This window comes from Protomyctophum parallelum (genome assembly GCF_964188405.1).
Source record: "Protomyctophum parallelum genome assembly, chromosome: 23".
Taxonomy (NCBI): domain Eukaryota; kingdom Metazoa; phylum Chordata; class Actinopteri; order Myctophiformes; family Myctophidae; genus Protomyctophum; species Protomyctophum parallelum.
Genome location: NC_139715.1, coordinates 8,683,185 through 8,706,947, shown reverse-complemented (window position 1 = coordinate 8,706,947; position 23,763 = coordinate 8,683,185). Strand labels below are relative to the sequence as shown.

The 23,763-nt window shown below is 43.4% G+C and overlaps 1 protein-coding gene across 1 annotated transcript; it reads right to left on the bottom strand.

Annotated features, from left to right (window-relative positions):
* Positions 1 to 1,991: 1,991 nt before the first annotated feature.
* Positions 1,992 to 14,206, bottom strand: LOC310854345 (tubulin alpha chain-like). Its single transcript, XM_083758943.1, has 4 exons — positions 14,069 to 14,206; positions 5,211 to 5,433; positions 3,948 to 4,096; positions 1,992 to 3,498 (listed from the first exon to the last, which is right to left on the bottom strand). Exons 1-4 carry the CDS (start codon positions 14,069 to 14,071, stop codon positions 2,524 to 2,526), a joined length of 1,350 nt encoding a protein of 449 aa, XP_083615069.1. The 5' UTR covers positions 14,072 to 14,206; the 3' UTR covers positions 1,992 to 2,523.
* Positions 14,207 to 23,763: the final 9,557 nt, after the last annotated feature.

The following is a 23,763-nucleotide window of genomic DNA, read 5'->3' as shown; positions in this document are numbered from 1 at the left end:
CTTAGAGGTGTAGCGAATATTAGCCCAGGCCCATTGCTGTACCGTCATCAACGCTAAGCCAACCTATCAAAATGAGTGGGGGTGAGGTGGGTTCTGGGAGTGAGGCCAAGTAGTAGCCTGACTAGTTTGTTTTGTGATGCCTGGAGCCTTGTTTTAAGGGTGCTGTGGTACCATGAGGTGCATGCATAGTCGAAGAAACCTTGTATGAGGGCTCCTGTTAGTGTCTTCAAAGTATTTTTTCTGACCAGTGAGGACTGAGATACTGTACAGGAATCTTTTTTATTACATAGGTAGCCATTTTATCACAAGAAATATTTGCCTCCAGGATGGAGCGTAGTAGGTACATAGCCTAGTCTTTTCTTGTGACAATATTGTCACCCACTTTAACTGAGAGGCCGTCTGCTTTGCTGAGATTACTATTCGAAGAGAATGGATTAAGTTTTTTCCCAGGTGTTAGTTTGTTAGCGAGGCAAGTGCAGATTCTACCGAGTTCAGAGCTGATATATATCTTCAAAGATGGCTTATATGATTAGTCTAGTGGCCATGGGATGTTTTGCTTAGTTCAGTCAGTGTAGTTGGGAACTTGGGTCATATCTGATTCTTCCGTGATCACGGAGAGCGAAGGTCCGTTTCTAGATTCATCTATGAAGGTTAAAAAACGAATTGAGCCCCCTCTCGCAAGAATGTGGGCAAAAATCGTGAGATCCCCAAGGCTACCATTAACCTGGCATAAGGCAAAATTACCTACATTTCATTATGCTTTTTAGTAGCATGTGACGTGTCAAACTAGGGGCTTTCATGATTCTGAATCCATTCCATGCATTAGTTTTGCACACAGACTCCTTGGGCTAAAAAGCCACTAGTGGTCCATTTTTGTTCATTCTAGTGCCTTCACTCATCTTGGTGTGACTGCAATGCCATCTACTGGTGGATCAGCCACAGCTCACCTCATAGACATTATGATGGGAATGAATTGAGATTTCAGCCTCCCTTCAAAAAGCTCTAATAGATGTTGGCTTATTAACTGGTTGAAGCTTGCTTGGATGCCAGGTATAAAGTGCAACAAGTCTGTGGCTGCACAAGGTTCTCTAATGTACCGTTTCTTCATGTCTCGTGATTGACCCAACTAACCCCTTGACGTGTTCTTGTCTGTCTTTAGAGTACCACAGCTCATCAGGACTATTTAATTCCCCCAATGGGCATCCTGATAACCTCAAGAATGAGGGCTAGGCTTAGCCTAACGTAACATAACCTTTGTCCAACCAACTATAAGAATATAGTAAATACATTTTTAAGTTGACTTACTTTATACTAGATATGAACATACTATATACCGGTATTTACAGTCTCAGCAATACATTACATTCCCAAAGTACACATCGTTGCATCTCCAACTTTTAATGTTTTTAAGTTTGTTTTCATCCTGTAAATTAATATCCTACTTCATCATACAAGAGTGGTGCACACAAGTAGTGATATATAGCCAAACTGCAAGCCGCTTGCAGATTTCTATGAGTTTTGGATAGGGATGTCCCATAGCACTTACCCCACCCCCTTAGATAGCATTTGATACAGACTTATAGCATGTTATGTAGACAGCACTATAATTGCATTGTATGTAGTCATAGCACGTCATAGTACATATGTATAGCATAGTAGTATAGATGTATAGTTTATATGTATAGCTTCATTATAGATATTCCACTGTTACTTTCTTAGCTTACGCATGTTTCTTGATAAATGTTTTTATGTGATGTATTCCCATGCTTTTTTGTTCTTGCTTAATGTAAGTCGCTCTGGATTAAGAGCGTCTGCTAAATGCCTAAATTGTAATTGTAAATTGATCACATTAGAAAATCGGCCCCCGATTTCCGATCACGCGATCCGATCGGGACAACCTTAGTTTTGGACATGCAAGGTTTCCACCCAACAGCGACGAAATGAAACCTCAGCAGGACTGTCACTAGGTCCATGATGACATAGAAACGAGACGCATTTAATAAACAATTTTATTTAGAAAGGGGAGGAGGGGGGGGAGGGGTTTCACATCAGGAAGCACGGTTCTTCATCGGACCAAGAGTGAATTAGTTTGGCAAACTTTCTGCATGGCAGTAAACTTTTACTAACTGTGACATGTAACAGACCAGTCACTGAATAAACTAAAAACATTCACATCCAGTTTTCTTTTCTTTATATTTTGGCGTGTTTATCAGACTACGTGTAGTGCCATGGTTATAAAACAAAACAAAAACAAAAGAATAGCGACAATGAGAGTCAGCATGAACATGTTTGTATTGAACAGAGAGAGAGATAAAGTCACTAATCAGATGTATTTCCGTGTTTGTTTCATGCTGGTCGGGTATTAAACTGCAGCTCTCTCCATAATTTGTCAGGCATTAACCATACGTGAACAATGGCCATTTTGGCTCTTATGTCATGCTCAGAGGGGGAGGTGGGAAACCTCATCCAAAATGGCCACCGTACACTATTATGGTCAATGAAAGGGTGGCATTACATCCTAGCCTAGTACTCCTCTCCCTCTTGATCATCCTCAAAGGAGTCGACGCCCACCTCTTCGTAATCCTTCTCCAGGGCGGCCATGTCCTCTCTGGCCTCCGAGAACTCTCCCTCCTCCATGCCCTCGCCGACGTACCAGTGGACGAAGGCCCTCTTGGCATACATGAGGTCAAACTTGTGGTCCAGTCGGGCCCAGGCCTCGGCGATGGCCGTGGTGTTGCTCAGCATGCACACAGCCCTCTGCACCTTGGCCAGGTCTCCTCCGGGAACCACGGTGGGAGGCTGGTAGTTGATGCCCACCTTGAAGCCCGTGGGACACCAGTCCACGAACTGGATGCTCCGCTTGGTCTTGATGTTGCCGATGGCCACGTTGACGTCTTTGGGCACGACGTCGCCTCGATACAGCAGACAGCACGCCATGTACTTACCGTGGCGAGGGTCGCATTTTACCATCTGGTTTGCCGGCTCGAAGCAGGAGTTGGTGATCTCGGCCACCGAGAGCTGCTCGTGGTAGGCCTTCTCGGCGGAGATAACCGGGGCGTAGGTGGCCAGAGGGAAGTGGATACGAGGGTACGGCACCAGGTTGGTCTGGAACTCTGTCAGGTCCACATTCAAGGCGCCGTCGAAGCGCAGAGAGGCAGTGATGGACGACACAATCTGGCTGATCAGGCGATTGAGGTTGGTGTACGAGGGGCGCTCGATGTCCAAGTTCCTGCGGCAGATGTCGTAGATGGCCTCGTTGTCCACCATGAAGGCACAGTCAGAGTGTTCCAGGGTGGTGTGCGTGGTCAGGATGGAGTTGTAGGGCTCCACCACGGCCGTGGACACCTGAGGGGCAGGGTAGATGGCAAACTCCAGCTTGGACTTCTTGCCGTAGTCGACGGAGAGACGCTCCATCAGCAGGGAGGTGAAACCAGAGCCGGTTCCTCCACCGAAGGAGTGGAAGACCAGGAAACCTTGGAGCCCAGTGCACTGGTCTGACTGTGGAGAAAATAAGAATGGAGCATATAATTAATTTCAACAACAAGCTAATCATTTTGGACGCAATCTAACCTGTGCTGGAATACCGAAGTCATAATGTATGATTTGTGAAACTGTGGGAAAGGAGCCCTGCACACTAGCAGTGACTCCTAAACAATGAATGAACACAATACTGCCAACCAGGGGAAGAAATCACAGACCGAAGCTTTAACCATTGATTGAATTACATTTTTATATTGTCTGTTGTTGGTACTTGGTAGCAATAGCAAAAGCTTGTAGATCTGATACTTTTGTGTGCCGCTGTAGTATGATTAAATGGGGTGTTCATTTACGGGGGGAAAATATGGAAATAGGCGTTTCTTTTGCCCGACAGCAATAATGCCATATCGTTCTGATTCTAAACTAGACAAGCATTCGGGGACGCAGAGGTGATCATATGCATCTCGTACCAGTTTGCGGATCCTGTCCAGAACAGAGTCGATGACTTCTTTGCCGATAGTGTAGTGACCACGGGCATAGTTGTTGGCTGCGTCCTCCTTGCCTGAGATCATCTGCTCCGGGTGGAACAGCTGTCTGTACGTACCTGTACGGACCTCATCTAGGAGAGGGGGAGAAACAACAGTTAATCATTTGCATGGATTAAAAGCAAAATAAAACTCATGGCCGAAAATGTTTGTATGTCCTAATGTACGATTTGTCACACTAGCGGTGACTTCTAAACAATGAATGAACACACTATGTACAATTATGATGTTTTAGTAGTATGTTTCCTGCTGTTCTACACACTGCCAACCGGGTGGAGAAATCACAGACAGAGGCTTTAACCATTGCTTTTTATATGGATCATTTGAGACTTTATGGAAGATGCTTCTGGACATATAGAAGACATGCTGCTGGCTTCTATAGACTCCAAATGACTGGAATCAGTCGTGGTGACTGAGAACTTTACTCCATAAATGTGTCAAAATACCCTTAGATTGTATGTATTCAAATCATGATTTGATAAATCAAGCCATCTTAAATATAATTTCTCCCTAGCTCTGGTCCACAGCCTTAAGGACTTCTCCTTAAGGCTGTGTTGCTCTCGACTCCCTGCCGCCGCATGAAGACTTAAAAAGAACGACTACTCACCAATACAAAGACTGTTTTGTGGCGAAAGCCTACTTTTCCCCTAGTGGACGCACTCTGAGCCCCCGCCCCCACACGTATAAAATGCACTTTTTGGCTAGAAAATATATATATATATAATTTTTTTTTTGCGGCTTACGCCTTTTATTGATTTTTGAAGGGACAGACAGTAGGCTGACAGGAAACGGGAGAGAGATGGGGGGATGACATGCAGTAAAGGCCGTGTCGGGTCCGGGAGTCGAACCCGCGGCACACTGCGACTGGATTACCAGTCCGGTGCCCAGACCATTACGCTACGGCCTGGGCCAGAAAATATTTTTTTCACCAGAAGAAAAAATATGTTTTAGTTACTCCACTGCGCCCTCTACAGAGGTCAATAGAAAATCCCATTGACAAGATATTTCCTTCCGGTGAAAGAAAATCTATTTTTGGGCCAAAAAGTGCATTTTATACATGTGGTGGTGAAATTGTTCTTTTAAGAGCTAATTTCTCCCATGCATTGTCCTGAAACAATCTTTCCCTTGCGTTTCGGAACCGGTTACCATACGTGTGTTTGGGTCTGTCCTGTTCCAACTACTACTCACCGATCACTGTGGGCTCCAGGTCCACAAAGATGGCTCTGGGGACGTATTTCCCGGCGCCGGTGTCGCTGAAGAAGGTGGTGAAGGAGTCGTCGTGGCCCCCGATGGGCTTGTTGCTGGGCATCTGACCGTCAGGCTGGATGCCGTGCTCCAGACAGTACAGCTCCCAGCACGTGTTCCCCATCTGGACACCGGCCTGCCCCACATGGACTGAGATACACTCACGCTGCACAGGACAGGACAGAGGAGGAAACACACGGCATACACAGAAGGTGAGGAATGGGATCAGTAAAGACCTGAGACCAGATTCTACGAATGTCTTCTAAATCCTGACCGTTTTCGGGGAAAGTCTGTTTCTATGTCAGTGGTGCTCAAACTTTTCATTTCATGTCGAGGACCCCCAAGATTATATGTATTCGGCCGCCGTCGCCGACCCCATCTGAAAATGTTTTGTACCAACTACCAAGGACACCCCAGAAGCAAAGATTTTAGTTAAAACACGCTCACTGTGAAATAATTATATATTCAAAGATGTGCACACGTTTTTACGATTTATCGAAAATAACAGATCTACAAGCCAAGCTTGTATATCTGCTATTTTTCAACAGTTAAATATTCAAATAATGGTCAAAAGTGGTTAAAAGCTAAGGGGACACACATGCGTTCCAGGTCTTAATAGAGGGTACGTGACATCATCATATCCAGAAGTTATGCAGGAATGCCTACAGAGTGGCAAAAAGTGACTTTCTGGCCTTGACAGCCCATATCTCCAAACAGAAATGTCCTATCTGATTGCATTAAACAACGTTAAACTCACTTTATGCATGCGCTCTATGGGTTAATGTGGATACAGCAGCCAAAATGTATAGATTCATTCCAATTTAAAAAACGGCACTGAAAAGTAGTACGACATGGCTTATGTGTAGGATGTGATTTATTCAATAAGAGGGAACCAAAATAAATAAAATGTAGATTTGATATATTCAATTATCAATGGAATGAAAAATGTAATCGAATTGTGGATAGCAAAGGTGTTTTCAGTTAATAGAAAATGGTGTGCCAACATGCAGAGTAACTGTTGAAGAGAAAACGCAAAAGTCAAATTAATTTTGCAATACAAAACATAGCTAGGCCATAAGACGGTTAAATAATGAAGAGCCATTTCTCTCTAGTCTGCGCCAGCATGCTGCAGCAGCTGCATTGCTACAGGGCACAGATCCACCCAGACAGTGTCTGTTTATCACCAGGAGGGGGCAGAGTGCCGCCTGTCAAACGGGCTACAGTGAATTCTGTGCCAGTCATATGAGTTTGCCACAATTTGCATTGTGACCTCAATGCACTGAATGTAGCCCGTTACACAAACGCTGCTTGTTCCTGGCCGACTCTGCCTTCTCTGCAGGCATCTAGGCCAGCATTGTTAGCATCATTCATCCAGCATGCCATTGTAAAACGGCTCTGCACATATGGCAGAATCTATTTAGAGCCTTCGGTGTGCTCTGTGCAGAGACAGTCAAGTCATGTCTGTGGCGTGAGTTGAGATTTATTTTCATTAAGACCAAGCACTTGATTAGGTAATTGAATTAATCAGCAGCACTTAGGTGTGTGGAGGAGTTTGTTTTTGTTTCCGCTGCAGGAGACAAGTCGGCTAAAAGACACAAGCTGAGGTCAACTGGTTCATTTGGTTAGGATGCAGCAACTGATTCACACAGACCGTCACGTGGTGCAGTCCAGACTGAACAAGGAAGCAGTGATGCCACCACAAGGGCTGTCACCATTACAAATTTAAGTTGACGATGAATTGTCCACACAAATAATTGCGATTGACGATTGAATTGTGTTTTTTGCATTGAACGTCGGAATGTTACAATTTGTATTTCCGTTTGCCTTTTAGGTTTCGTAATCACAAATTGCACAGGGCAAATATGACACATAACTTACTGTAAATATATAAAGGAATCACTGACACATTTCATATTTTTTTTTCAAAATAGCGGAAATAGTTGATCTACAAGCTGTGTTGTAAGCTTTTAGATCTGCTATTTCTGCTGTTTTCGAAAAATGATTGAAAATGCAGGCCACGGTTAGGCGATTATGTAATAATTGTGACAGGCCTAGTCATCAGTCATCACCCCCTTGTCAAAGCTCATGTTAGGGCCAAAGTAGTACGTCGTCCACACCCAGCTGAAATATTTCCTCGCCAGTGAATGGGGAGGGAGGGAAAGACGAAAAGGACTTGCGCTCTGCTGCTTATCATTTATGACTGATGTCTGGCATGATTGAGAGCTTGGTCGCATGCAGGCTCACTGCCTGCCTGTTCGGTTTCATAAACTAGCTGAGTGGGATGAAACACATCTTGCACACTAGGGAGAGAGGGTCAATATTAACTGTGAAAATCAAAATATGAGCACATGGAAAAGTATAGTGAGGTTTTTCCAATTCAAAATGAGTCAATTTAGTACAAACAAAATAACTGCCTGCCCACTCCTAAAGGCAGATAAGAGACAACAGGCAACTATTTACATAATAGTCTACTGTATATCTCGACAATCAGGTTTTTTCCTGAATGGAATTTGCAGGAGGAAGCTGTACTTGGTATAATATTCTGGCCATTCAATCCCAGATATAATTGAAATGTCATGGGATCCTCTCTACTGTTAACAGACAGATTAAATGTATAGTTCAAACAATGGTTTTCAACATTTATAAAACATTTATCAATATCAAATTAGGCGTTGCCCTGCTGCTTTCAAAATTGGATTGTTGGATTCATCCTAATCTTGTGCTGATGGCCTGAGGCCGATTCTAAAAATGCCTTTTCTGAAAAACTTCAAATATTTATATAGCATCACATTTTTGAACACTGTACATACTTCCCGCCCAGAATGGGTTAACAGATGACGCTAAAACTAAGTCAATCCCCCTCTCCAATATTTATTTTTGATTATGGCGTAATGGCGTATTGTACTCGAAAGACAAAAACGAACCTAAGTAGCCTACAGTAAATAATACTGTATGATCCACTCATAATAACATACAACCTCTTTAACCCATTCTGGACGGGAACCCCTTTTGGTGTTTTAAGCATTGTTATACTTTAGCTATTGAAAAGTCGTGAAAATGTGGCACAAATCTTTGAATATACTGTATATTCTTATACAGAACGAATGTTTTCTTCTTCTGGCGAGTCCCTGACCCTGGAACAACATATTTTCAGATAGGGGTCCGTGGCCAAATACAGATAATTCTGGGGGTCCTTGACACTGACATAGAAACACAAAAAAAAAAAAAAAACTAGAAAAAGTGCCCTTCCGGGCACAGGTCTCCACCAGGTTATCCACAGATCGGTGCAGTTAGAGGTAAAAACACTTTTCGGCCAGTTATAGCGCCACCTTGAGGCTGAGTTGAAATTGTTCATGTGGCATTTCGTCCTCGGCCTAGTGGGAATGTGGGTGCACAATTTCACGGAAATCACGCGATGTGTTCATGATTTGCAGCATTTTATTTGAAACTGAGCACTCCTGTGAACTTTGGAAGCCAATCTTAACCAATCAGGATGGAGTCTGATAAATCTGAAAGACCCGTTTCGTTGAATGGCTCTAGAGAGACTGTGTACCAATTTGCGTGATGTTTGGACAAAATCTGTAGGTGTACTGTGCAAAAACTTGTTTTGCACAAAGCGGCCTCTTGGTGGCGCTATAACAGGCCGTTCTGGAAAGTTTGGGGCAGAGGTTCATGGTTGGCATCCAGGGAGTGTGTGTGCAAAATATGGCATCGAAAAACTTGTTTTGCACAAAGCGGCCTCCTGGTGGCGCTATAACAGGCCGTTCTGGAAAGTTTGGGGCAGAGGTTCATGGTTGGCATCCAGGGAGTGTGTGTGCAAAATTTGGCATCGACCGGGTTAACGGTGGCTGAGATTAGCTGTTCACGGACACACGGACGGACGGACGGACGGACGGAGTGCAAAACATACTCTCCCCATGCCTTCGGCTGGTGGAGACAATCAACCTCAGGTCTAAATGGGTCACGTACATCTTTCATGATGTTTCTTAGAAAGAAAAGATGCTCGCCACTTTAGAGAGCATCACTGAACTGAAAAGGGATGGTAGGGCATATTCATACCGACATCGTTTACACTTGCAGCGTGATTATGGTAAAAAGCAGAAGCATCATGCATAACTGCCAGTCTTGGAAACGACCAGGTGCACGCCACGGTTGTGACTGTGAGTGACGAGTATCAAAAACGAACACCAGCACACACAGATCATTATTGGTCTTCTATTTATAGAAGGCCACAAGCAATTCAGCTGAAAGAAAGCCATCATCAGCATGACCGACAGGATGTAGTCTTGCATAATGCATATCCAGACGTCCAGGGATCTCAGATGTCCATCTACTGATACGTCTGGGGAAACCAAAATCAATGTATGGGCTTAAAACGGCAGAGAGAACACCAGCAGTGACAAACCTACGCCCACTCTGCTTTGACAACCAATCCCCCTTGCCGTCCCAAAATGAAGGACCAACCTTCATATTGGTTTTTGCATTGATCTTTTGCGATGCTGCTCTCCCTCCCCCGCAAATTGTTTCCACCCAGTTTAAGCCCAATTCCTTGACGTCACCAGTAGGCAGAGATCTGATCATCTTGTCAGGCATATTTTCGTAAAATAACGCCCTACTTGATCCTACTACAACATCACGCGAAAGCATAAAAAGTAGCAGATCCACCAGGTCCAAACGCGGTGCAAGGTGTCAGGTTTTGAGCTTGTAGATCTGCTACTTTTGAATTTGAATCATATGGAGTTTCACCCGCTACAATTTGTTTTGGAATCAAGTAAGGACTTCTACATATAATGACTCATAATATCCAAGTCACCTAGCGGTACTTCTACTTGAGTAATATCCGAGTAGTAGAAGGATATTTACTCTTTCCACAGTGATTTCATTATTATTTTGGTTGGCATTAACAAAAGAAACCAGCTGCAAATGGTAATATGAGAATATACACACAACCTAGTGCTGGCAAAATATAACCCTGTCCTCTGTGGAAGGACTCATGCTAAAGCCAGGCAGCAGGGTGTTGAAAATACCCTTTTGATACAGACGTTTGCACTGTGAAATCCTCGGCGTGACTTTTACTCCCAAGAGCAGCGCATCCAAATCCATTTCCGCCCTATCTATGTTACGTATTCGTACTATCCAAGTTTAAAAATTAATGGAGAATTTTACGATGTTATCTTAAGATTCAATATCAGATCAGATTGCTTCAGGCTCCACATTATGCTCCATGCAGTCTTATACTAAGGTTAAAATGTTATTTTGAATTTTTGATAGCATGTTATTTAGACTCCAGGTTAATTTGTTGACCTGGCATCTTATTGTTTGTATTACATTGTACATATGTTTTACTGAGGCACTACAATCCGTACAATGTCTATGCATCTTGTATTACCTCCTGTTTACCTTGCTTATGCTTACTGTAAATCACTCTGCTAATCATTGCCAATCGCTGAATCGCATCTGCCAAATGCCTAAATTGTCATTATTAAAAGTCGAACATTACTGGGTTGAACATCCACCTTGCGTGCCGACAACTATTTTCCATAAACTACGGGGGTTGGCAGTGACATAGCACAGGAATATATGGGAGTGCCAACTACGGGCATGGCAGCTAGGTCAGCGGCTAGCTATTTCAATCACTTAACCCCGATTCAAGCGCACGCATGGATGTTTTCCAGCTGCTATTCCACTGACCCGATTTTATTCGCCAGCAGCAGATGATACCAGGGATATGATGTCTTTCAAGTGCTTTAAAAAACATACAGGCGGGGCCTGACAGCGACGTGCTTCTCATCTACAACGCATTTACTCACCTCTAGTGACCCCCCCCCCCCCCCCCCCCCCCCGCACTAAACCCATCTGTGATCTAGATTCAGTTTAGTTGCTTAACACAGTGGTTCCAAAAGTGGGGGGCGTAGACTAATATGCATGTCAAACTGGTGGTCCTTAAAACTAAAAGTGGTGGGAATTACTGTTAGTAAATATTTTCTCTCATGGGGTCGCTTGCATATTCCTTCAAATGGGGGTCCGTGGGCTAATGAGTGTCAAGTTGGGGGTCCTTGACATGAAAAGGTTTGGGAACCACTGGCTTAACACACATACAGTGAACCCGTTATGTATCCCCTGTATTTAACCAATCCTAACTCTTGTCAGAGTATTGTCTACATTGCACTGATTGCAGTATTGATATTTTTATTCAAGCAACAAACGTGAGTACTTTTTCCACCACTGCCAGTTGTAGTTGTAGACTGTAGTAGTATCTAGTAGTACTACAGAGCTATATGAGCCACCATGTGCCATGGCTTGGGCTCAACACAGTATAAATTAGGATTAAGTGCCTTGGCCAAGGACGCAGGACAAGAGTAATGTTCCCTGACAGAGAAACCCACGTGAACACAGGGGGAGAACATACAACCTCCACAGTCCACACACACACACAGCAGCACACTGAAAGGCCCCAATTGTGTTGAAAAGCGTCTTGCTTGCAGTGTGGTCTAATAACAGTGCCAACCACTGTCACCTTGACACATTTGCATTCATGTAAAAAAGAAGAAAATAAAACGGTCTGGCTTTTCATACTGCATGCTGTGGCCATTTTGACTGAGAGGCCTTTGACTGACTATGGCACAGTCGGTGCTATTGTTCATGCGTATTAGTCAGCACGCAGTCCGCCCCATTTAACCTAATGCGCAGTTGAACTAGTTTGTTTCACGTTGATCCAGAAATGTGTCATCAAACTTTTTTTTTTAAAGGGGGAAAGTGGGAAAAATATAAACAACTTAAGTGTGCATGCTTGTACTTGTTATGCGAGTTCACAGGTTAATCTGGCTCATGGTTAGACCCACATGACAGATGATGACCTATAACATTTACACATCTAGGCTGTGGGCTAAGAGGCTAACCATTTCATTTCAATTTGCTGCAACATGTCAGTTGGGCCTAAACGCATACCAGAAAGTCATCATCATCACCATTACTTTGTCCATGACCATCTCTCTGTCTGACTCTCTCTCTCATACAAACAAACAAGTGCCACACCTCAGCTTTCTGCCTGCCATACCCCTGGGGGGTGGGGTGGTATGAAAGCATATTAACTGTTCGCACAACAGTCATATTGGGAGCATAAACCGAACTGTCATCATTGTCCACCAACTTCAGTCTTTACAATAATGTTGTGTACATTTCAAAATTGGTTTCAAGACACCTCACACCCACCAACAAACCGCTCTGCCTTACACCAATGTTCACATGTAAGACCCTCTGCATTACAAACTATACCAGTTAAAGGTTGTTGTTACACAACACGAACACAACGTTTAAAAAAATCTCTGCCCTTACATAATAATGCACAGACAGAGATGATGTCTGGTGCGTCCATGATGGGAATAAACCTAGATAATTCCCCCTTTGTAAGTAACGTGTCTAAAAATAGCTGATCCACCAGGCCTGCAAGCTCCCATCGCATCACATGTCGTCTGTGAGCTTGCAGATCGGGTATTTTTCGGCTAGCAACGCCCGTCCCTATCCTATGCAACGACTGTATGTAAATCAATAGACTATAGACGCGTGTCCTCGCATAACCTTAGGGATTGCACGACGCCCCGCCTCATAGTACATAACGTATTTCTCTCTGCCTTTACATCCGGATCTGTCTCGCCGGGTGGCGACTGGCGCGATGATTTTTTTTTTGCCGCATTATCGAGTCGCGCCATCGTGACATGACATGAAAACAGTCAGGTGTTATTCAAAATGTCCACGTTGTAACGTTAAATCTGGCTTTAGGCGACGTTTTTTTTCTTCTAGAGAACGAGGCTAGCCTCCCACACAGACGAGAGGGTGGGCGACTCCCTCTTTTTTAACAGCTGGTGAATCAGCCATTTCACACGGAGATGTGCCATGCAATGAACACTTGTAAATCACTCATCTGCACTGCAGCGAATGGAACGACATGGCCCGTGTTGTGTTATTATTATTATTACATATAAACCAGCTACCCTTATTATAGATCGATCTTTATTTCTTTAGTGTTAAATCTCAATAAGATTTCAATTACTGTTGAAAAAAATTAAACGGGTCTGCAGCATAGAAGAAGTCTACACAATTCAGAGCATGTGAAAATAATTATTTTGATCAACGTGTGCCTGTTGTCTCATTAAATGGCATCATATCCAACGAGAACAAAATATCGAGGCTAAAATCTCATGAATGGTGGCTCAAATGCCAAATAAATAATGAGCCTTGATATGAAAAGGGTTGACAACCACCGTTATAAACGAGACTGTCAAGAAACAATCGTTTTATAAGGCCAAATAAATCCTTTGAAATCAGACCAGAGTCCACATTATGTCAGTGTGGGTTTAACATTAACATTGGGCCTTAACCACCCGGCTTCCTCTCTCTCTCCATAGACTTTTAATGTCTCTCTCCCACCTCCACACCCCCACATACTGCGTACACTACACATAGCCTACTACATAATTCTGTACGGACACACTTTCTGTTGTAACGTTTTTTTTAGCAATGTACGCAGGCAACGCAGCTCGACCAAAATAAAGACGACGGATAATGGACACTGATACGATACTGTATAGTCGTGCGACGAATTCGTGTTAATTTAAAGTTATATGTATTAATGTCGACGTTTAACAGTGTAATAATAATAACGTGTTGGTGGTTGGTGATATGAGTGGGCCCTCCTGTGCTTGCTGTGTTGCATCAAAGGAGGGAAACTTGTGTGTGCATTTTTTAGACGGACTCTGATTTTTATTAATATTCATTTGACGCGTTCGGCTCGAACTACTCACCATGTTGTCTTGTTATTGTTGTGTCTTCGTGTAAAGAAAAGGATTTAAAAAGCAGTGCTTCTTCAGTCTTCTGTCCCTCACAGTAGCACCTATGATGTGATGTCTCTGTGAGAATGTTCGTGTGGTTGCCGAGCCCGCTTTGGTTTTGTTGCTGTGCAGGAAGCGCGAGCGGTGTTGCCATGTTCCATTTTTGTGAAAGAAATAAGCGATCGGGGTCTGGGAAAACGTAACCGCGCGCGTCACCAGGCAGGCTTTCCATCTCTAGTCGAAAAGGATCAAAGTATGAGCCAATGATAAAAAAAAAAAAATCACACCCGTGTGAACTGAGCGGTGCAACTGTACTGTACTGTACTGTACTGTACTGTACTGTACTGTACTGTACTGTACTGTACTGTACTGTACTGTACTGTACTGTACTGTACTGTACTGTACTGTACTGTACTGTAATACATCTTGAAAGTCAATTACAAACTAGTTTGAGAACTACTGATTTCTTAAGGTATTTGTAGAATTGGCCTCAGGTTGTATAACCCATTAAAACCAGGAAAGCATTAAGCATCTGCGTCATTTTAGATTTTTGCACTGTTGAGTGTTGTCTGTACTGCATTAGCCTCGGAAACCCAGACGTTTTATTTCAGTACTGCATTGTAGCCTACTTACTGTAGAGTGTGTGTGTGTGTGTGTGTGTGTGTGTGTGTGTGTGTGTGTGTGTGTGTGTGTGTGTGTGTGTGTGTGTGTGTGTGTGTGTGTGTGTGTGTGTGTGTCAATCAGCCAGTGTGAAACGGCAGGGCCAATAGGTCGTAGTCTAGTCTCTAAACGGCAGGGTCAGTGACCCCAATCAGCATCAGCTGCTGGAGTGAATGGGTCATGACTCATGCACATACATAATACATACTTACGGACCTACACACTGGCTGGTGCTCATACAGACATACACACGAAGTCACGTAATGGAAGCGGGTGGCACAGCTCAAAAACTAGATTGGGATCCATCTGTGCATGCATGGGTTGTGGGACAATTTAAAAAAAAAACATTCCCAAAAAAGCTGAGATTTTCATGTATTAAAAACAAATGTGGCCTATATTGTGGCCTATTTCTTTTTTCTCACTCTAAATAATAATCATAATAAAAAAGAGGCAAGCCTAAATAAACAAGTAGCCTACACTTTAGAAACAAGCCCAAAACCCACAAACACCAATTTGTATAAGCCACTTTCCATAAAAAAGAAGCCCCAAGTCACTTTAATCAATGGATGAATTAAAATGTATTTTCGTGTCATGCCACTTTGGCCCATCCCATATGGGATTATATGACACATTTAACAAAAATAAATAAAAAACAACTGTCATTAAAGTCATGCTGCCATAATTACAGTACAAATTGACAATGCCATTTTATGTCATGTTGAAAGAGACATTTCAGTTTCTCAGAGTCATCCAACCACATAAATTCATATTTTGGATACCTTTATTAAAAAAAATCTGATAGAGTTGTAGAATGGGCAATAAAAGAGTTGTAGAATGGGCAATAAAAACCAAATGCATTTAATTTCCTTAAGATCACACAAACTACGTAATCTATCCTCCTCCTCAACAGTGCCTATATCTACCAGTCCCAATACAATATGAAGACCAACCTATGCCAGCCCTGATTTGGGCACATATGGATCGTTTCTTTTTTGACATAAGCCGACCTGGCAACGCTGAAGCGCCGGGGGAGGAGCCACAAGAATGGCGCGGGCGGGCGCATCATAGAGTAATAAAAGGAGGGGGCGCGCATAGTGGACACTACGGCAGCCCGCTGGAGTCAAAGTAACGAACCGTGCCAAAGGACTAAAGGAGACAAAAAAAGAAAGGAAAACAGACTGAGTCTGACTACTACAAGCCAGCATTAAAGCAATAAAGGGACACTTCACTCCCTTTGCAACCAGATCTCATTTTAATAATGTTTGGGAGACAAGAAACACTTTCCTGGAGTTTTTAGGTGGGTAGGCTACTAGTAGGCCTATATATTTTAGTCAAAGTGTCCATGATGTCATGGACACTGGGCTCACTTACTTGACAGAATGTCAGAACGCTAGGTCAGCTCCATATATGGAGATCTAAGGGTAGGGCGAGGTTGCGTGCACCCATCCGCCTATAGGTGACAGCAGACTGCTGTTTGAGGAGCGGAGGGAACGGGTTGAGGATTGAAGGGTGACAAGTTCCTTGAGGTAGGGGGGGCGTTGCCGTGGATGCACTCGTGGGTTAGCAGGGAAATCTTGTATTCAGGAGCCAGTGGAGTGAGCGGAGGATGGGTGTGATGTGCTCGTGTTTACGCACTCTCATCAGGACCCTAGCAGCGCTGTTCTGAATGTATTGGAGCCTGTATTGGAGAAGGCCAAATCAGCACCACTATTTAAGCATTGCTCACAGCTGTGTAGCCTGTGTTCTCTGGCAGTGTGTTTCAGTTCCTTATACTGTGAACATGCTGTCCAGAGAACTCCTGCCAAGCCAATAGTTAAGAATAGCATAATTCCTAAACCTTTATTTTCTGTGTTTGGTAGATTAGTTATAGTGTTTTCTTGAGTTAAAGGTTAGGGTTTCATAGTTTGTTTTGATTATTTATCTGATTGGCCACATCCTTAGTTTCTGTTTGTAATTGCAAGTGAACTCTTTAAAACAAAACGAACCTTTAAGGGCAGCAAATAAACATTGATTGATTGATTGAAATATTTATTAAAGGTATATTCAGTGATTTCACTCAAAAAACCTTAGGTTTCGTTTTTGGCTGTGGGACCCAGCCTTTCGTCCAATCAGGATAGAGAGTCAAAAACGAAACCTAAGGTTTTTTGACCCCCAGGGGTTAACTGGGGACAGGGAGGAACTCCTTATATGGCCAGCACACTCTATAGTAGGGAGGATTATCACAACAAAACAAAAAAATAAGTGATATTTGAATTAAGTGAAATCACTGAATATACCTTTAACAGTTTGTAGAATTTACAGTACATTTTAAGCACAAACTCAATACAAAGACTGTCAACTGTGAGTGGACGACCCAATTAAGCATTACACTTGTTTACAACAGGGTCCACATTGTTCAATTCATCAAAACATTTAAAGACATACAAACATTTAGAGTCATACAAATAGACATTTCTATGTAGCTAAAGAACAGAACAGTAATTCATCATAATGGGAAGCAAAAAAGGGAAAAGATACAATATACAGTGAGGGAAAATGGGGTGGGGGGGGATTCAGATTTTACAGAGGCCAGTTTCGAATTGCAGCCATCCGTAGGTGCCCTTTGAGAGCGGTTTTGAAGGAGTCAAGGGATTCACATGTCTTAATGACTGTTGGTAGGGCGTTCCACATTTTGGTGGCATAGGAGCGAAAATAATTTAGTCCCTTGTTTGTGCCGAATCTGGGTTGTACATGGTTTGTTGCACTCCCTCTGGTGTTGTGGGTGTGGACTTCGTTTACATTAAGGAAGTATTTAGACAGGTACATGGGTATCTTGGTGGTGTATCGAATCTTGTGGACCAGACCCATTGCAAGATGCTGTACTCTGTCGACGACCCTAAGCCATCCCAGCCTGTCAAAGTGGGCAGGGGTGAGGTGGGTTCGGGGGGTGAGGCCAAGTAGGAGCCTGACCAGTTTGTTTTGGGAGGTCTGGAGCCTTGTTTTAAGGGCCTTTGAGGTGCTGTGGTACCAACCACAACAGCTCACTTTCCAGTCTTTGTCGCAATCCTTTATTACCCCCGGCCTAGACTAAAGGGATTGTAACCGTTGCACAGTGAAGTATAGTTTTTAGAATCCGTGCCGTGCATATCCACGGCTTCCCAAGCCGTGCATGCCTATTCCCACTATAGGCTGAGGAAGAAATGCCACTTGACAGTTTTCAAATCAGCCTCAGAAAACATCAGGTAAGTGATGAAACCCATTGCAGGAATCTGCACGGCGTAGCACCTGGTAATTATAAAAGCCCAATTTAATTTGCTCACTTCTTCATCGCAGCTCACTTACAATATATTCTATATTCTGGGCTAGTGTGCTTCCACTGAGATAATTTAATTATTTTAAATATCCAATACAGTCGTGTCTTGAGTGTGCAGGGACCCCCTGTCTTTCTTTGTGAGAGGCAACACCAGTACTCAATACAGTAGGATTTGCCGCTATAAAGTTTGAAATGACAACCAAAGCGGTTTGTTACAATTATATCTATCTATCTATCTATCTATGGTTAACTTACATCCCCCTTCCTTCTTTCATTTACCAACCAAGTAAAATAAGTTCCTCCTCCTTCATGGTTGCAGATTTGAGAAGGTAATCCCAGTTACAGACACTAGATGTCGCCCTTGCCTTTTGTCTTTGCTTACAGAGCCCTGTGTTGTATCAACCCAACATAGTGAAAAAACAGATTCCATTCATCCGTCCATCTTCAACCACTTATCCACACTTTTCCTGGGCTGTGTGTGCTCCAGTTCCTGTTGATTTCATTGGATATCATTGGTCATCTGACCAGTTTCATTGGCTTTCATTGGATCAAATCGACAGGAACTGGAGCACACACAGCCCAGGAAAAGTGTGGATAGTCTGGTCACAGGAGCAATAGCTCCACCAAAGAGCTATTGGAGACTTAACTCTCCAGAGCAATATTAGTAACTTAATTCTGGGGGATCCCGAGGCGGTCCCGGGCCGGCATATATTGGAGATATAAACCCTCCAACTCATCCTTGGTCTGCCCGGGGCTCTCCTACCAGGGGGTTGTGCATCGGGGACCTCCCTAGTGAGACACTCGAGAAGCATCCTTACCAGATGCCCGAAGTAGCCCCGAACCACATAAGCTGGCTCCTTTCCAAGCGAAGAATAACACGAATAACACAGATTGGCACTAGAAAACCCCCAAATCCGTACATATTACACTGAAATGGTCTCTGTGCAATTAAAGCCTATAGTTGTTGTCCGTGCACAATAGCCTATATTTGGTCTGCGATAAGAAATATGAAATTATATATAGGCCGATAGATATATCACTACTAACTACATGTGGTCAGGTCATTGTGTGTATTTATAAATGATTAAATTATAATAGCAGTTGGGCTGTTGGGCCATTGTGCTTCACTGTTTTTATTACGATACAGTTACGATATAGTACAGATTTTCTTTGCATCTTTGCATTTTGCCTCATTGTTTCACCGTGTTGGGTGATCAGGTTCGTTGTAGGCTATGTCCATTTTGTTGATTGATTGAAAATTGTATTCAGTTTCTAGACTGCATGGGTACATTTCAAACGAAAGCAATACAAAAATGGCTTATGATAAAACCAGAAAATCATATATACTGTTAAAGAAAGAAACAAAAGGAAAATGTGTATAGGCCTACAGTATAGAAAAATAGGGGTGGGTCTGCTATGCAGACTGATATGTGCAAGTAAGTCAGTTGACTATTAGGATTATGTTTAATATTGTTATTTGTCTGAAATATAGTTTTTTAGTTCATTGTACTGACTTTAGTGACTTACTTATGCCTAATAATGGACCTTTTATATGAAAAGGGTTGACTTGAAAACCATTGCTTTAACACAACACAGAAGTGACAAGTAGTGAACATATATCTTCTCTGTATAGTCTCAGTGGTTCTCACTTCTCCACCCGTGGGTCGCGACCCCTCAGGGGGTCGCCAAATTATTTTGGGGGCGTCCCCAAATAAATGTCCAACTGAATGGCTGGAAAATGGAAATTAAGAGTTTACATAGTACACAGTACATGTCTAAACTTTCCTTAATGATTATATCTGGTGTCAGTATTCATTTATGATATTTTCTTTTATTAAGGTTATTTTTACAGTCAGTTTGTGGTGGGGAGGAGGACAGGGCGGGGGTCGCGAGACATGGCCCCAGCATTACCGGGGGTCCCCAGCCAAAAACGTTGAGAACCCCTGGTCTACAATATGGTTCTTGCAGGATGCAGTGGAGTGTGACTTGACGCCACATAGGCCTCATTCTGCAACATATACAGACCAAAAGAGTAGGCCTACATCATCTCTGTATAGCATCTGCTGAGGCCGAGCGCAGATAAAAGTAGCGAGTTAAAAATAGATGTTGGCGAAAAAGGGTGTTACGATCAGGCTCAGAGGGAGACAAAACTACGGAATAGAGCCCAAATCAAGGAATTTAACCTCACCCCATATGGTTTAGCAGAGTCTTCCAGGGCTCAAAAAGAAAGCTTTCGCTGAAAATAGTAGATTGACAAGCTCACAATGCTTGTAAGCTTGTTGATCTGCTTAATGACAATTCCACCGCTATTGTGGACAGTGGTGGAATTGTGGAAAGTGGGTTATATCAGTATATCAGTAGTGTACTCAAGTACTGTACAATTTTGAGGTATTTGTACTTTACTTGAGTATTTCCAATACTTCTACTCTACACTACATCTCAGATCCAAATGTTGTATTTTTACTCCACTACATTAACAGTAACTTTACTTATACTCGTTACTTTGTCGATTTTAATTATTACAAACATTGAGTGGTGCAACCACTCCAAGGAACAGCAATGTCCGTGTTCACCTACCTATGTGTTGGTTCACCTATGTGTCTATGTGTTGGTTAATGAGCACCATTATATGACTCTTGAGTACCATTTCTGTTGTGCCAGAAATAGAGAGGGATAGTGCTGCACTGTTGCCTGCTAATGAGAGAGAGAGGGAGATGGGGGGGAATTGCACTACTCAGTTCACACAGGTGTGACTTTTTTTAAATACATTTGAAAACTTGAAATGGGACATTCTGCATAAAGAGTAATTTCTACATTTGTATACTCCTCACTCAGAGCTCACTTCCACTATAGCTAAAGTCACTTTCAATTCCCTTTCCCCACTAAACTTTCACTAAACTTGCATGCACTTGCACTTCTCTCTCAGCTGTATTCTTCTGTGACTCTTCAAAAGGTCACAGAAACAAACCTCTGGGTCCTGTAAACCTCCCCCAGAGAGAGACCATCGCGCCAGGCCTCTGGGCTGTGAATGTAAACCTAATTCTATTTATCCTCAAACGCTCACCTCATCCACTCCTGAGCCTATACCTTCACCCAAACCAGTTATTCCTCTTCAAACAGTCCCATCAGACACCTTTTTGGATAGGAGAGATGGGTCCACGATAGGGATTGAAATATTTTTCTTTTCTCTCCCCCCCCCACAGCAGCCCCTAATCCTGTGGATTAACCGTTCTCTTACATCTCTTCCTGGGTGGAGTTGGCGTTGTAAACTCTTTTTCTTCCACTCTGACAGATGTGTTTGTCATTCGCCTGTATGTGGCTAGTCAGTCACATGCCGACCGCCTAGGTTTGAATCCGGGTCTCCTGCTTGGCAGAAACAACACACCCACCACTCATCCCTCTCGACAGACAGCAAGGGACAGTGATACGAGAACGCTCGTCCCAAAACTATGGTCCCAGCACAGGCTCGCCCTGGGTTAAATCCGGTGACCGTCGGTCGCCACCATACCGTATCCCTAAACCAAACGTATAGCCTAAGTAAAACTATACCTGAAACTATAGTTATTGTCTCCACCAGGCCGAAGGCATGTGGGGAGAGTATGTTTTGCACTCCGTCCGTCCGCGCGTGTGTCCGTGTGTGTGTCCGTGTGTCCGTGAACAGCTAATCTCGGCCACCGTTAACCCGGTCGATGCCATATTTTGCACACACACTCCCTGGATGCCAACGATGAACCTCTGCCCCAAACTTTCCACAACAGCCTGTTATAGCGCCACCAGGAGGCCGCTTTGTGTAATCTCGGCCACCGTTAACCCGGTCGATGCCATATTTTGCACACACACTCCCTGGATGCCAACGATGAACCTCTGCCCCAAACTTTCCACAACAGCCTGTTATAGCGCCACCAGGAGGCCGCTTTGTGCAAAACAAGTTTTTGCACAGTACACCTACAGATTTTGTCCAAACATCACACAAATTGGTACACAGTCTCTCTAGAGCCATTCAACGAAACGGGTCTTTCAGATTTATCAGACTCCATCCTGATTGGTTAAGATTGGCTTCCAAAGTTCACAGGAGTGCTCAGTTTCAAACAAAATGCTGCAAATCATGAACACATCGCGTCATTTCCGTGAAATTGTGCACGCACATTCCCACTAGGCCGAGGAAGAAATGCCACATGAACAATTTCAACTCAGCCTCAAGGTGGCGCTATAACTGGCCGAAAAGTGTTTTTACCTCTAACTGCACGGATCTGTGGATAACTTTGTATGCCAACTCCCTAGAGGCCAAGGAAAAACCTTTGCCTGGAATTTTTCACATCTGCTCTTTATAGCGCCACCATGAGCCCGACATATGTAAAACACATTTTCTATTATTACTCCTTCAGATTTTATCCAAATTTCACGCAAATCGCTACACATGATCTCCATAGTCATGTGATCAAGACAGGTTTGTTTGATTTATCATATTCCATCCTGATTTGCCACGATTGGCTCCTACAGTTTTCAGGAGTAGCCCGCTTTGTACAAATCGCCACAACTCCTCAACGCAGCGCCCCATTGCGATGAAACTGTGCACGCATATTCACACTAGGTTGAGGAAGAAATCCTGGTGGAGACCTGTGCCCAGAAGGGCACTTTTTCTAGTTCCTAAATGTAACCTTGGTAAAACTATATATGCCTAAACCTAACCTTATTCCTAAACGTAATCTCAGTATAACGATGCCTAACCTAACCTTATTCCTAAACGTAACCTCAGCAAAACGTTGCCTAAACTATTTACGTATATAATTCCATGCTGTATCGATGTGGTACCATAAGAGAGATAACAGGCAAACATTTATCAAAATAACAATTCTTCTGCATTCTCAAATTGTGTAGGCTATAGACTTCTTTCTTGTCAATTAAGTAATGCAGATAATTAAGTAACACTTGAGCGTAAAATGAAACTAAATGGACCCCTACAGGGTCATTATATGCTCTCAAGAGGTAAAGATCTATAACGGGTCCATCTGGTTACTGGTGGTCCCCGGACCACGTGTTGAGAACCACTGCTATGCTGTATGCCAGTGGTCGGATCTCAAAGCGAGGAATTAAAACGTTTGAGAACACACATGTCGCGGGTGGTGGTGGGGGGGGACATGCTCTGTGCATACAGATGGAGAATTGACATTATCCCAAGGTGCGGACCTCTAGTCAAACACAGCCTCCCCAGTCCGTCCCCCCCCCCCCCCCCCCCCCCGCCGGAATTCCCACCCAATTAGTCCACAGACACAGACAGCCATGTTGAGCTCAATCTGGTGTTGCTGTACGCACGCACGTCCCACACAATGTGGTCAGAGATACATAGAGGTGGGCAGGCACGCACGCCAGTGATGCTGGGTCTCCTTATTATAAGCGACTATTTGGGCTTGTTTTCCTGTAAAGTCACTTGTAAATATTATGCTTTTTCTTTAGGCTTGTTTAGTTGTAGCCTAGTTGCTTTTTTGTGCTTGCTTCCTAATGTTGTTTTAAAAAGTTTAATCCAGTGGTTCTCAAACGATTTTCATTCTCAAGGAACCTCAAGTCAAATTAATCATCTGCAGACTCCCCATCCGTAATAGTCAGGTAAATCTGTCGAGGCATCGCGGTGGTCGTGGCTTCTCTCGGGGTCTCTGGGACAGCCCAGATAAGGGCTAAGCTGTACTGAAGCCGGCTTGACGCACAGATCAAAGGCATC

What these genes read in the sequence shown, in the direction of transcription:
- LOC310854345 (XM_083758943.1), bottom strand. An exon ending in CCTGGAGCCCACAGTGATCG is followed by an intron (nt 4,097 to 5,210) that starts GTGAGTAGTAGT and finishes CCCCTCTCCTAG; the next exon opens with ATGAGGTCCGTACAGGTACG. An exon ending in TGGACAGGATCCGCAAACTG is followed by an intron (nt 3,499 to 3,947) that starts GTACGAGATGCA and finishes TTTTCTCCACAG; the next exon opens with TCAGACCAGTGCACTGGGCT.